Here is a 12,343-nt window from a genome sequence, read left to right as displayed (position 1 = left end):
GCTAATGATCATCAATTTCACAAGTAAGTTGAAACACAGTCATTAAATGAAAAAGATACAGCTGTGTAGGAGCTTAAAACTGGGTGAGGAACAGCCAGAACAAACTCTGCTACCAAGCTGAGGTTGTGGACAGTTTCATGTCACAAGTAATACACCATGACTGAGCACAGCAGCAAGACACAAGGCAGTTCTACTGCATCAGAAAGGTTTCTCCCAGACAAAGATTTCAAAGCAGACTGTGGTTTCAAGATGTTATGTTCAAGCTCTTCTGAAGAAGCACAAAGAAAAGGTCAACGTTGAGGATCGTAGACGCAGTGGTCGGCCAAGGAAACTTAGTGCAGCAGATGGAAAAAAACAGACATGGAAACAAGACCAAGCAACTTAACTTTGCACGAAAGAATAGGAACTTGCGTGCAGAAAAACGGCATCACGTGCTCTGGACTGGTGAATCGAAATTTGAAATATTTGGCTGTAGCAGAAGGCAGTTTGTTTGCTGAACAGCTGGAGAGCAGTAAAATAATGAGTGTCTACAGGCAACAGTGAAACATGGTGGACGTTCCTTGAACGTTTGAGGCTACATTCTTGCGAATGGATTTGGAGATTTGGTCAGGATTAGTGGTTTCAATGCTGAGAAATACAGGCAGATACTTATCCATCATGCAATACCATCAGGGAGGCGTACGATTGGCCCAGAATGTATTCTGCAGCAGGACAACGACCCAAAGCATACAGACAATGTCATTAAGAAATATCTTTAGCATAAAGAAGAAGAAGAAGTCCTGGAAGTGATGGTGTGGCCCCCACAGAGCCCTGATCTCAACATCATGGAGTTTGTCTGGGATTACATGAAGAGAAACAACTACAGAAGATCTGTGGATGGTCAAAAACTGTGTGCAAGTGTACCTAGAAGAATTCTGTTTTGAAGGCAAAGGGTGGTCACACTAAACATTGATTTGATTGACATTTCCTCTCTGTTCATTCACTGCCTTTTGTTACTTGATGAAAATAAACTATTATCACTTTCATTTTTGAAAGCATTCTTAGTGTACAGCATTTTTTCCACACCTGCCTAATATACAGTATATATATATTTTTAATCGGAGAGTTTACCAGTACAATTAAAACAACCATTTTTCATTTCTGGACGCCCTCTACTGATTTATAATAAAGGGTAAAAGTCTACTTAGAGAGAAGCTCGGCCTGTACTCACCTTCTCGCCTCTCTCTCCATCCTGCCCCTTCTTTCCCTGCAGGTCGGAGGACAGAAGAAGCTTTAAAAAGTTCCATCGCAGCAATAAAACTGCTGATGAATGTGCAACAACAACTCACCCGAGGACCCTGCTCTCCCTGGAAGCCTTGTTCCCCTCGCTCACCCTAAACAGATACGAACCTGTCAATTACCACTTAATTTTTCTACAAAATCAATTCTAAATCGCTTCATACCTTTGGACCAACAGAACCCGTGAATCCCATATTTCCCTGAAAAACATGAATATATTGAAACATTCATAATGCAAGTATAAATAAGTCAGAAGCACAATCCGAACATATTTGAGCGAGATCTTATCGTTTTATTAGGGCCAAACACAATTTTTATTCCTTAAAAATCATCTCAAATGTATTCATTTTTTCAGTAGAAGGTTCAAGATTTCATCCAACACATATTGCAATATTGACTATCACAAAGGTTTCTGGATGAAAAAGGTCGTCTTATAATTCCATCTTTTTTGTCGTCGTCTTCCACGATCTACCTTTGCTCTTCATCGTGTGTGTGTGAAACACACGAACCCTGCGGCTCGGCCAAAAGTGAATGATATTTTTAGCACTAAAGTAAGGGGACAGGGGCCAGGTCTTTGACAAGTTTGTAATTAAAATGTGCTGCTATGAATACTTATTCGCATTCTCATCCAAATAGGTGGTGACTCACCTTCTCCCCCGACTCCCCTCGAGCTCCTCGAACACCTTGAACGCCAACTCCTTCGTCCCCCTGAAAACTCACACTTCCAGTTCACACTTCATATCTTTAACTATTTTTCCTCTCACATCATTTCTCACCTTTAGCCCTCTCTGACCCGGCAACCCTGCAATGCCATCGATGCCGATGGGACCCGGCAAACCCGCGACTCCCTGGGTTTGTGTGAAATAGACGGCATCAGTTAACGTTCAGATAAAAAAACACAACTTTCATCTCCATGTTTTTGTTCCAATGCTTTTAATTGTATGTTGCACTTACGTCTCTACCCGACTCTCCTTTGTCTCCCTTGAAGCCCTGGTTTCCACGTAAACCCTTTGAAATGTTTTAAAGCAACATCAGATTAAGAAGGTAATCTGGCTGTTGATAGGAAGTTATTTGAGTTATGGAAACCGGTTTTGATACTTACAGTTTCCCCTTTTTCTCCAGTGTCTCCCTATAGATAAAAAAAAAAGCGTTTGATCTTTTATTTTTCCTTACGATATGGCTAAACATAATTTCATGTCACCATTCCAACTCTGTTGCTATCAGTTAAAAGTGGTTCAAGTAGATCAATAAAGATCATAATATATATATATATTTATATATAATATACATTCTTAATCTATATTTTCAGAGATCAGGAGGTTAAAATAGATCTAAGGTTTTTGGTGCAGGTTATGGAATCAAGTGACATCCATGGGCTCTGAAAATGAGGCTTCATGAATCTTCATTCACAGTATTCTCAGTATAGTATATTCCAGTATACTCCTTCAAAGGGATTTGGTTAACATACTCTCAAGGAATTCTCCCTTCAGATTCCACCCAGAAAACTCCAATGGATCAAGTGAGTAAAGGGTGAAATGCAATTACATTTTTTATCTATTCTCATATTTCGTAATAGTTAATTTGTTTCTGTCAGTACATTTATTTTGTTCATACTTTAATTTCATTATGGGTTTTTTACTTGATGCTGTAACTGCACCACCTAAAGATACAAAATGCTAAAATCCAAAGAGACTTCATTGAGATTGATCAATATTTGAGCGTATTGACAACAACTTTAGCTTATTACAAAACAAGAATGTTGAAATCAATTCAAATTCTTCTACTGTCAGAATATCATCATCACCTTTATTGATACACCGGGGGGTCCTTGGGGGCCTTGCGGGCCAGGCAGACCTGCAGCGCCATTGGCTCCGGGTACCCCAGCAGGTCCTCTGGGTCCCTGTGAGATGTCATCGAGCATGTAAAAGAGTCTGGACTCTCCCCCACCAGAATACATTTTCAATTCTTTCCCCGACTTACTGAAGACCCCGGCTCCCCTTTCCTGCCCGGAACAAAAGTGGCATCAGCACCAGCAATGACGTACCCGGGCTCTCCCTAGAATGGGATGGAAACATTTTAGATACATCACGTTTTATATATATATATAGATATATATATATGTATGAAGAACTTAACTCTTTCTCCTCTCTGGCCTTTTGGACCGGTGTTGCCTGGAATACCCTGATGGACAAAAGAAGCTACCATGAGAACCTTCAGATCTGTCTGAAATGTCTACATATCATTATTAGTAATTATTAATTTAGTAATCATTTGGATAATCAAATAAATGCTGCTAAAATCCGGCATATAAATCACTTTCATTCTTTGTATAAAACCACCCTGGAAATTGAGCATGAAGAGTTATTCAAGCATTTTCTGTATACATAGTACACTTCTACTAGCACAATGGAGGTTTGGAGGTTGAAGGTGGTATTGCTGTAGTTTATAGAAAAAGGGGAAAACATATTAAACAAGAAATGTTAATAATAGGACAATAACAAAAACCCTTGGTGTTCCAAATAACCAACTAGATACATGGCCCACTTGAAAATGTGTCACTATCTGTGGTGGAGAAGGAGCTGCTACTGTATGTCTGAGAAAAGTTAGACCCACTGTGCGGCTTGCAATTATTTAGCAATATTCCAAGTGCAAAAAAGCATACATGTTTGCTTGAGCTGCTTGGGGGAGTTTTGTGCTCATAACTAGTTTTAGCTCTCTAGTGATCTCCCCACTTCTCTCAGAGCGACTTTTATACCAACAATACTTAATGTTATTTTATTCCTTATCTCTGTATCAGAGTTGTTGAAGTCTCAGTCTCAGCTCATATCCTGAAAAGTCTCCAGACACAGACAAACAACTGTTTATCTTTGTATGTTCAAAAGAACACAGAAAAGCTGTGAGATAGATTTGACCTTCTTGTTCACAGGCTTCAACACAAACCACTTCCCCCTGTGTTTCTGCTTAATTATAAACTATAAAAAGAGACACTACCCACATCATCGTATCACAACAATAGCCACATTTCAGTGGAAACAGTACAGATTTACAATAGCCAGATTCACACTTCCTCATCCAACTTCAATTCTCGTAAATATATATTTTTCAGATCTTACCGGTTCACCAGGGACTCCTGGAGAGCCCTGCGAAATAAAGAAGTAAATGTTGAGTTCTCAATCAGAACGGCATGAAAGAATTTTTTTACTTTTCATCTTAAAACGTATTTACCCGCAGGCCCCCTGAACCTGGGGGTCCAGTTCTCCCAGGTCGCCCAGGCAACCCAGGGATACCATCTGTTCCCGGAGGTCCCTGTCAGAGTGAAAACACAGTTTGAAGTTGTGATGCGATTACTCTACACAACCAGTTTGTTCGGGGAGAAACATTGTTAAATACGCCAGGAGTGAAACATACGTTGGTAGAACATATTTGAGAGGCACATGTATGTGTGTAATTTAGTGTGATATATGTATGTGTAGACATGTGAATGCCTGTTTGTTTTTGTGTGTGTTTTTGTATGTATGTGTGAATGAGATTGTGCTTTTGTGTATGTGTTTGTCTGTTTGTTTTTGTGTCTGTTTTTGTATGTTATTATATGTATGTGTGAAGGAGTGTGTGTATTTGTGTACGAGAATGTGTTTATCTGTTTGTTTTTGTGGGGGTTTTTTGTATGGTATGTGTGAAGAAGATTGTGCGTTTTTGTATGTGAATGTGTTTGTCTGTTGGTTTTTGTGTGTGTTTTTGTACAGTATGTGTGAAGGAGATTGTGCGTTTGTGTATGTGGAAGTGTATTTACGGGTATGTGTGTGTTTGCATGTGCCTGTGTGTGTGTGTGTGTGTATGTCTGGATATATGTTTGTTTGTGTATGTGTGTAAGTGCATATAAAAGTATGAATAAATATACCTGTATATATCTGTGTCTGTTTGTGTATATACGGTATATGTTAGTGTGTGTGTGTGTTGTTTGTATATGTATGGTAATAAACAGTATGTATGTGTGCGTGTGTGTTTGTTGTGCTTGCACGATTCTCACCTTCTCTCCTGCCTCTCCTTTAACAGGTTTAAAAGGATCTACTTGACCTGGACTCGGCCTAAATTTCTGCAGTCAAAGTAACACAATCACATTAACAACAACAAAGTAAGAACTGCAAACAAAAGTTGATAGAAACAAACAAACATACCAGACCTCCAAAACCTGAACCACTGCCCTGAAATCACAAACAATCTCTATAAAAACTTTCATCTTAAATATTAAAATATTGACATTGGTCATACCTTCTCTCCCTTTTGACCCTGAAACACACACACACACACAAATAAAAGAATAGTTTCACTCATTGTGTCATTAGCATGTTGTGTGTACGATTTAAACCACACACACCTTCCCACATGGGCAGGGACCTTCAGGCTTCTGCACCTCCTCTCGATCCTCTGTTATCGTGTCCTGAGCGATCTGAAGACCATTATTCAAGAAATTAAGTTTTAATGACGACTATTTTCGCCTTTCACCATGAAATCCATTTCCCAAATCGAACGAAACCGTCTAAATAAACGTCTTCGAATTAACATTTTTACTTCTCTGGATCAATTAATTTCCTGCTTTTTTCATTTGCTTCATTAGGTTATTTAAAGCAATAAGGTCGTTCAAATTCTTACCTCATCCTCCGGCAGTCTGAACTCGTTGAGCAGCTCGTCGCTACACATGCTGTTGATGAATTCTCTCTCTATCGAAGGGAAGTCGTCGAAAGTGGGTGAATAGAAGATGTTCTTGTAGCCGGTGGGCGCAGCTATTTTATTCAGCTCGTACAGATCGGCGTTCCAGACTCCAACCGCCAGGATGCTCACACCTGCACGGACAGGACGCCGGTTGTTACTCGTCTCTACGTCACCAGAAGCGACTTCGTAACTGTGACGGACCGAGAGCTCGGGCGATTCTAGACGGTGGCTCTACGTTGTCCTGGGCCCTGCCGTCCGTAATCAGAACCAGGACATGAGCCACGTTGGATCTCATGCCGAGGGACTCCTGAAACAGCTCTTGGAGGACATAGCTGATGCCTTTTCCTGAAAGGACAGAAGAGTACACATGTGAGGTCGTGATTCCAGAAGCCTCCTGGTCGAGCAGCTCCGTCATTTGATAGAGGCTCAGAGTCTAGCAAGGCTTGAACATACTGTGTTTCTTTCAAATGTGCGGACGACGTTGAATACTGTCACCTGTTTTTGTGTTCCCCCCTCGGTAGGGCAGCCCCCTGAGCGCTCGCAGGATTGAGTTTCGGTCTTTGTAGTCATTCAGTTTGAATTCAATTCTTGGTTCGTCACTGAAGTGAACTACAGCGATCTGTGGGGAGAATGAAGAGACATTTATACCTTGTGGAAGCTTCCAGCAAGGATCAAATCTAAGAGGGAATTCCCAATCCCTTTGCTTGTACGTGGTTCATTGGGACCCCAACCTGGTCCCCTGCCCAAGGAAAGTGGATTTGACCAAACCTTGGCTTCTTCACACAAGACCCGGTTGAACTCAGTCCAAATGAAACGACATAGATCTTCCCTCATGAGCCCACCATCCATGAGGAGGATCAATAAGTAACTATTATGCTTGCCCACCAGACAGGGGCTCCAGCCTTAGCCAGTGTAATCCCTCGATTCCATGACTGGTTCTTTAGATGTGGGTTGTAACCGTTCAGGCTGAAATAGTAACTTGAGTTGCAGTGGAAAGCAGGAGTACAAACTACACATTATTTGATCCTCCAAGCAGGGGAGTGACAGAGAGTAAGATCGACAGGCGGATCTGTATCACCGGTCACAAGATCTATGAATCGGTGGGTTGTGGTGAAGAAAGAGCTGAGCTAAAAGGAAAAAAGGAAAAGTTCTCATTTGCCCAGCAGTCTATGTTTTAACCCTCATCTATTACAAACCTTGAGTAGAATGTTTTTTTTTTCTCCACAGGGTTTCTGGAGCTCATTCAATTGGGAGAGACTTAAAGTAGACCCACTGCTCCTCAACATCGAGAGAAGCCTGTTAAGGTAACTCAGAGAACTTTCAACGGTAGACCCAACTGGGCAGAAACCTCAGGGCAGACCCAGGACGTGGACCATGGACCTAATTACTGCCTTTTGAAGTGTCCGTTATCAAGACCACTATGACAACTGGAGACTGGACAAGACAGAGTGAAACCAGAACCGAGACCAAGATCATAGACTGTTGATGCCAGGACAGGTCTAGAGACTACACTAGTAGTTGCCTCAACTCCAACGTGTTGTTGAATATTAATTTTAATTAAATTAAAATAAACTAAAGCTACATCAAACCTACTTGTGTTCCTTTGGCTCCAATAACAGGGAAGTAAGTCGTTACTCGGAACATGAAGTCTTTCATCTTGTCAAAGTTGTTCGCTCCGATACTGGAGGACTCGTCCACGAGAAAGACTATGTCCGCCTTTGCATTCTTACAAACTGGGAAAACACAAAAGCATGTTTGGTCAGATGACACCATTGAGCTCATGTTAGCTTTTAGCAGTTAGCTATACAACAGAAAGGGAGAGAAGAAGAAATGCAAGAAGGAAAATGTGCAAATAATTAATACAGAAATAACATCCATCAAGTTAACTTAAAAGTATTAAATAATTTGAGGAATTCTGAGGTAAAATAAAAAAAAAAATCTGGGAATCACACTTATGTTTTTTGTATAAAAAAGATTTAAGCATTTCAAGAGATGATTGAATTGTAAAATGATGAACATCAACCCTCACTGGATGGAGCTTCTGCTGGCATGTTGCTGATTGGACCAGGGGTGTTCTCGTCCTTTGTGACTTTCAGTTGACCCGCGGGCTTCTTGCTGGACGCTGTGTTAATCTGCGGTACCACAGTCGGTTCCACCGATGTTCTGATTGCCACGGCCGGAGACGCTGTGGTGATGCGAGGATACGTGGGAGCATCTGTGGCCGACACTGGCTTGGATGTCGGAACATTCTGATCTTCCCCCACTGAGATAAACAGAAGAATGTTAATGAATAACAGCAGAATATCATGTGTGAGCACAGAGGTAGGTAAATGTCGACACCTCCAGCCTGTTAAATAATTGTATACAGCCAGCAACGTAATGAATTCGCAATTTAATCAAAAGTCAACCACTACAATTCATGTCCAATTATAAAACGATGGAAGCTGCTGAAACAGTTGAGAGTAAATCTATTTTGAATCAATTATTAAACAGAATATCGTATACATTTTTAGACTGCTTGTTTCATTTTGTGCTCACATCCTTTGTAGAAGTCACTCTTGGGATTCACATAAGCCAATATTATTTTTCAACAAGACAAGAAAAGAATGTACATTTATTCTTTATTCTTTGCAGTTTTATAATGGACTTTTTTTTTTAAGAGAGAGATATATACAATTTTTTTTACAAATACAATACATGTAATACAATATAAATATCCAAATATGCATTTTTAATTTTTTTCATAACTTGGTTTAAACATAGGTTTGAATAACAAGATCAGTTTTTTATATTTGGATTTTTAAAAAGTTGGTGTGTCTGGACTCTCCTTAAGAGACTAGGGGAGCTCAGTTATTTTGGAGAGACTAAAAGTAGAATCACTTCTTCTCAACATTGTGAGAAGCCAGTTAAGGTGATTCAAACAAGCTTTTTTCTTCCGATCATGTGTGGGGAGAGACCTCAGGGCAGACCCAGGACATGGACTTTGTTACTGCAACATAGGCTGTCCATTATGCCACATCACGAGTGAAACGCAAAACCACGACTATAAAATAATTTTAAAAATGACAATAAATCATTAAAAAGCTAAGAAAATAATCATTAAAACATATGTGGACTATTTGATTATAGAGTTGACGACCAAAAATGCACGTTTAAGGAGGTTGGGAATTTAAATTTGAGGGGGTTTTTTTAGGATTCAAAAGTCTTGCATTGATGTGTTTCCTTTTTCCATCAGCTGGACTGGAGTGATCGAGTGTTACAAGTAAAACCGTTTCAGTGTTTACCATGAACGTCATGTCTTACATATTCTCTGGTACACGGTGGTGATGGGACCCTGCACCTCTCCGTACAGAGGCCTGATGCTGAAAATGTACGTCCTGCCGTACAGAAGATCATCAACTTTGTAGGTGGTGAACGCAGGACCCAGAGTCTCCGACCTGATGTCCAGCACTGAAACACAAAACCATCTTTCTCAACATGAACACAACGAGTCTTTGCATCTGTCGGTTTTTTCCTCGCAAGACCTGAGATGTGCCTCCATGTCAGCAGGTATCCAGAAACTTGTGCCACTTGGGTCCAGTTTAGAACGACGCTCTTGTCGGTGGCGTTGAGCACCGTGAAGCTGTTGACTTTTGGGAGATCCACTAGCAAGCAGACAAAGATCAACTCTCTTGTAAAGCACATTTGTAGTCACAGGACGAATTAAGTATTCCTGCATTCAACAACTTCCATGTCCGGAAGACTTTTATTGTAAGAATCTGCACAACTTTTAATAAAAAAAGCTCACTTACATGTGCGTGCCGTGAGCAGAACGGGGCTTCCCACCCTGGTGCCCACCATGGGGGCCACTTGTATCTTGAACGCTGAGCTCTCACGGACGTCCTTGATTGTGAAAGAGGTAGAACCTGCAGGGACAATGTGGGATTTCTCTTCTCCACCTGTTGGACAAAAAAAAGAAAATCATGTAGACAGAATCCACGTTATGTGTGCAGTTGGGAACTCACCTACAAAAGGGATCCAGGAGATTTTATACCCAGAAGCCCTTGAAGTTTTCCTCCATGACATGGTGAAGAAGTTAACGCCGATGTCCGCCACCTTCACGTCTCTTACGGGCTGGATTGGTTCTAAACCTGACACAGCAGCTAAGAGAGAAAAAATGTGAAAACTAGTTTCATTTAGTTTTTGGAACAGACCTTTAACAATACTTTTCTAAAAAATAGACCCTCTGACCTGTTAGTTGGGACAGAGAGATGTCTGGTCCCTCTGAGTTTCCATAGAGGGCCCGGATGGTGACGGAGTATGTCGACTGAGGGTTCAGGTCTTCGATACGGTGTTTGAGAACCTTGCCATCTAAGTAGTGAGCCTTTGGGCTGCCATCCTCTAGATAGATGAAGGTAGATGGTGTTTGGTTGAACGAATGGCGCAGAAGAACTATGGGATGGACCTGAAGTCTGTTACCTGCTTCCCAGGTGAGTTTGTACTCAGTGGCTCCAACGATGGGACTCCACTCGACGTCAATGGTGGTGCTGGTGTACGAGCGCACCTTGAAGTTGGACACGTAGCCCAGAGGAGCTAAAGATGTATAGATATTAAAAACAGTCAGTCTGACGATCACATGTCTCAAACTTCCCCTGGTACAGTCATTTGGACCATACCAGGGACAGAGCAGGAGAAAAGTCAAGCTTCTATATTTTGAGATACATACTATAGACTAAACCACTGATTGTTTCCCTTTTCTCCTTGTACCTTAAATGTCTGTGTCTAACATCCTGAGTCCGATTTGTGCATCTTATATACTCATTTCTGATCTGGTCCTTCGTAGTCACTCCCATCTCCAGCTCTGAGCATCTCCAACTCTGACTCTTCTAACACGGCGTCCCCTCTCTCAATCTCTCTTGGTCATCAAAGTTAGGGAAGTCCAATCTCAACATTTATCTCGGTAATGTTGCAGATGGATACTCACACGTTCTAAAGGTAGCAGGGATACCGGGTCCAACCACAGGTCCGAATAGCACATAGAGAGTCAGGACGTACTCCGTGTCGTGGGCTACGTTCTTCAGGTGGTGCTCAGTGGTGCTGCCGTTTAGTGCCAGCTGTCTGGGACGGTCTCGACCTGTGAACTCTGAAGCAAAACAGTGTTTTTCCTTAATGTAGCTACAGTTGAGGTCCACTCTGGGCTCACAGTCAGGGGTAGAATACAGTTTGTCCAGCTTGAATCAAAGATGATTCAAAGAACTCACCCTGAGTGGGTCCATAGGCCAGTCTGTACCCTGTAGCTCCTGGAACACTATTCCAGGAGACCACAGCACCATTGGTGGTCACCGCCGACACCTTCAGAGTGTGGACTGCACTGCTTTCCACTGATCAAGAGGAAGCGCAGCTTGGTCATTATTTTTGTTTTAAATACAGTTGATTTAGTTGTGTTTACATGTCTTCAGCGTGGCTGTGGTTACAGGACCCTCAACGTCTCCAAAGATGGGGTTCATGGTGATGGTGTACTCAGAGCCAGAATGGAGGCCCTGGATCATGTAGTAGTTGAAGTTCTCCCTCAGGTTGATGTTCTCAATGTGCCCGTCTTGAAGGGTAAAAAAAAAAACAGTCAGTCACAAATTAAACTTATTTTGCTGTGTCATGAATCCTGGAGAACCTGGTGATGCCCACGTCAGGCGATACCCGGATGCCCCCCTGACTGAGGACCAGCGCGCCTGGATGGTGTCTGTGGTGGCATTTTGAACTAGAAACTCCTTGACTGGCACCAGTTTCACTGAGAAACACACAAAAAAACTCTTTCAATTTCAGCTCTGGCATAGTTTGCAATATTTCTAGTAAAACACCTCTCTCATGTGGCGGATTAGTGCAACTACATATACCGGACTGAGGCACTTACAGGTCTTTCCCACCACTGACACAGGGAGACTCGGTCCCTGAGGGTACACGGCGTAGATGCTGACTGAGAACTTCTTATCTTGTTCAAGACTGTCGATCACATGAGAGGACGTGTCCGCGGGAAGCAGCTGCTCGTAGGAGAATCCTGGTCTGTTGGCTGAGGCGGGAAAGAAACAGAGAAATCATAGTAAAAATCCAAAATAAATGTAATTAGATTTATAAGACTTGCACGGTTTTAAAGTCTTGTCATACACTTCATTTTTTAACTTGTGTTTTATATAAATTTATGGAATTGTAATAGATATTGATTTGAAAATGTATCTCAAATAACAAATACATATTCTTCTGAAACTTTTAAGTAGCTATTCACTCTATTTATTTATTTTCTGTTCTTTGAACTAATTTTAATGTTAATCTCACAACACATTTTTGATAAATTTAATTGTATGTCTTTTGTCTTAAAAAATCT

General features: G+C 41.4%; 1 protein-coding gene across 1 annotated transcript in view; it reads right to left on the bottom strand.

Annotated features, from left to right (window-relative positions):
• col7a1l (collagen type VII alpha 1-like) overlaps nucleotides 1-12,343 on the bottom strand; it is a 60,840-nt gene that overhangs the window by 31,574 nt on the left and 16,923 nt on the right. Inside the window, exons 10-41 of the mRNA XM_087786060.1 lie at nucleotides 11,876-12,031; nucleotides 11,636-11,752; nucleotides 11,417-11,563; nucleotides 11,229-11,348; nucleotides 10,952-11,110; nucleotides 10,447-10,560; nucleotides 10,219-10,368; nucleotides 9,993-10,130; nucleotides 9,780-9,926; nucleotides 9,513-9,632; nucleotides 9,292-9,438; nucleotides 8,012-8,251; nucleotides 7,582-7,721; nucleotides 6,484-6,607; nucleotides 6,190-6,333; nucleotides 5,929-6,119; nucleotides 5,654-5,725; nucleotides 5,548-5,565; nucleotides 5,454-5,480; nucleotides 5,306-5,371; nucleotides 4,504-4,584; nucleotides 4,392-4,418; nucleotides 3,415-3,459; nucleotides 3,259-3,333; nucleotides 3,083-3,178; nucleotides 2,381-2,407; nucleotides 2,233-2,286; nucleotides 2,055-2,126; nucleotides 1,927-1,986; nucleotides 1,443-1,478; nucleotides 1,329-1,373; nucleotides 1,211-1,246 (exon numbers count right to left, since the gene is read on the bottom strand). Of these exons, the coding sequence (XP_087642186.1) occupies nucleotides 1,211-1,246; nucleotides 1,329-1,373; nucleotides 1,443-1,478; nucleotides 1,927-1,986; nucleotides 2,055-2,126; nucleotides 2,233-2,286; nucleotides 2,381-2,407; nucleotides 3,083-3,178; nucleotides 3,259-3,333; nucleotides 3,415-3,459; nucleotides 4,392-4,418; nucleotides 4,504-4,584; nucleotides 5,306-5,371; nucleotides 5,454-5,480; nucleotides 5,548-5,565; nucleotides 5,654-5,725; nucleotides 5,929-6,119; nucleotides 6,190-6,333; nucleotides 6,484-6,607; nucleotides 7,582-7,721; nucleotides 8,012-8,251; nucleotides 9,292-9,438; nucleotides 9,513-9,632; nucleotides 9,780-9,926; nucleotides 9,993-10,130; nucleotides 10,219-10,368; nucleotides 10,447-10,560; nucleotides 10,952-11,110; nucleotides 11,229-11,348; nucleotides 11,417-11,563; nucleotides 11,636-11,752; nucleotides 11,876-12,031 (3,191 nt within the window). The remainder of the gene's footprint in view (nucleotides 1-1,210; nucleotides 1,247-1,328; nucleotides 1,374-1,442; nucleotides 1,479-1,926; nucleotides 1,987-2,054; nucleotides 2,127-2,232; nucleotides 2,287-2,380; nucleotides 2,408-3,082; nucleotides 3,179-3,258; nucleotides 3,334-3,414; nucleotides 3,460-4,391; nucleotides 4,419-4,503; nucleotides 4,585-5,305; nucleotides 5,372-5,453; nucleotides 5,481-5,547; nucleotides 5,566-5,653; nucleotides 5,726-5,928; nucleotides 6,120-6,189; nucleotides 6,334-6,483; nucleotides 6,608-7,581; nucleotides 7,722-8,011; nucleotides 8,252-9,291; nucleotides 9,439-9,512; nucleotides 9,633-9,779; nucleotides 9,927-9,992; nucleotides 10,131-10,218; nucleotides 10,369-10,446; nucleotides 10,561-10,951; nucleotides 11,111-11,228; nucleotides 11,349-11,416; nucleotides 11,564-11,635; nucleotides 11,753-11,875; nucleotides 12,032-12,343) is intronic.

This window comes from Callionymus lyra, chromosome 3 (genome assembly GCF_982586985.1).
Source record: "Callionymus lyra chromosome 3, fCalLyr1.hap1.1, whole genome shotgun sequence".
NCBI classification, from domain to species: domain Eukaryota; kingdom Metazoa; phylum Chordata; class Actinopteri; order Syngnathiformes; family Callionymidae; genus Callionymus; species Callionymus lyra.
This window is presented reverse-complemented; position numbering and strand designations above follow the sequence as displayed.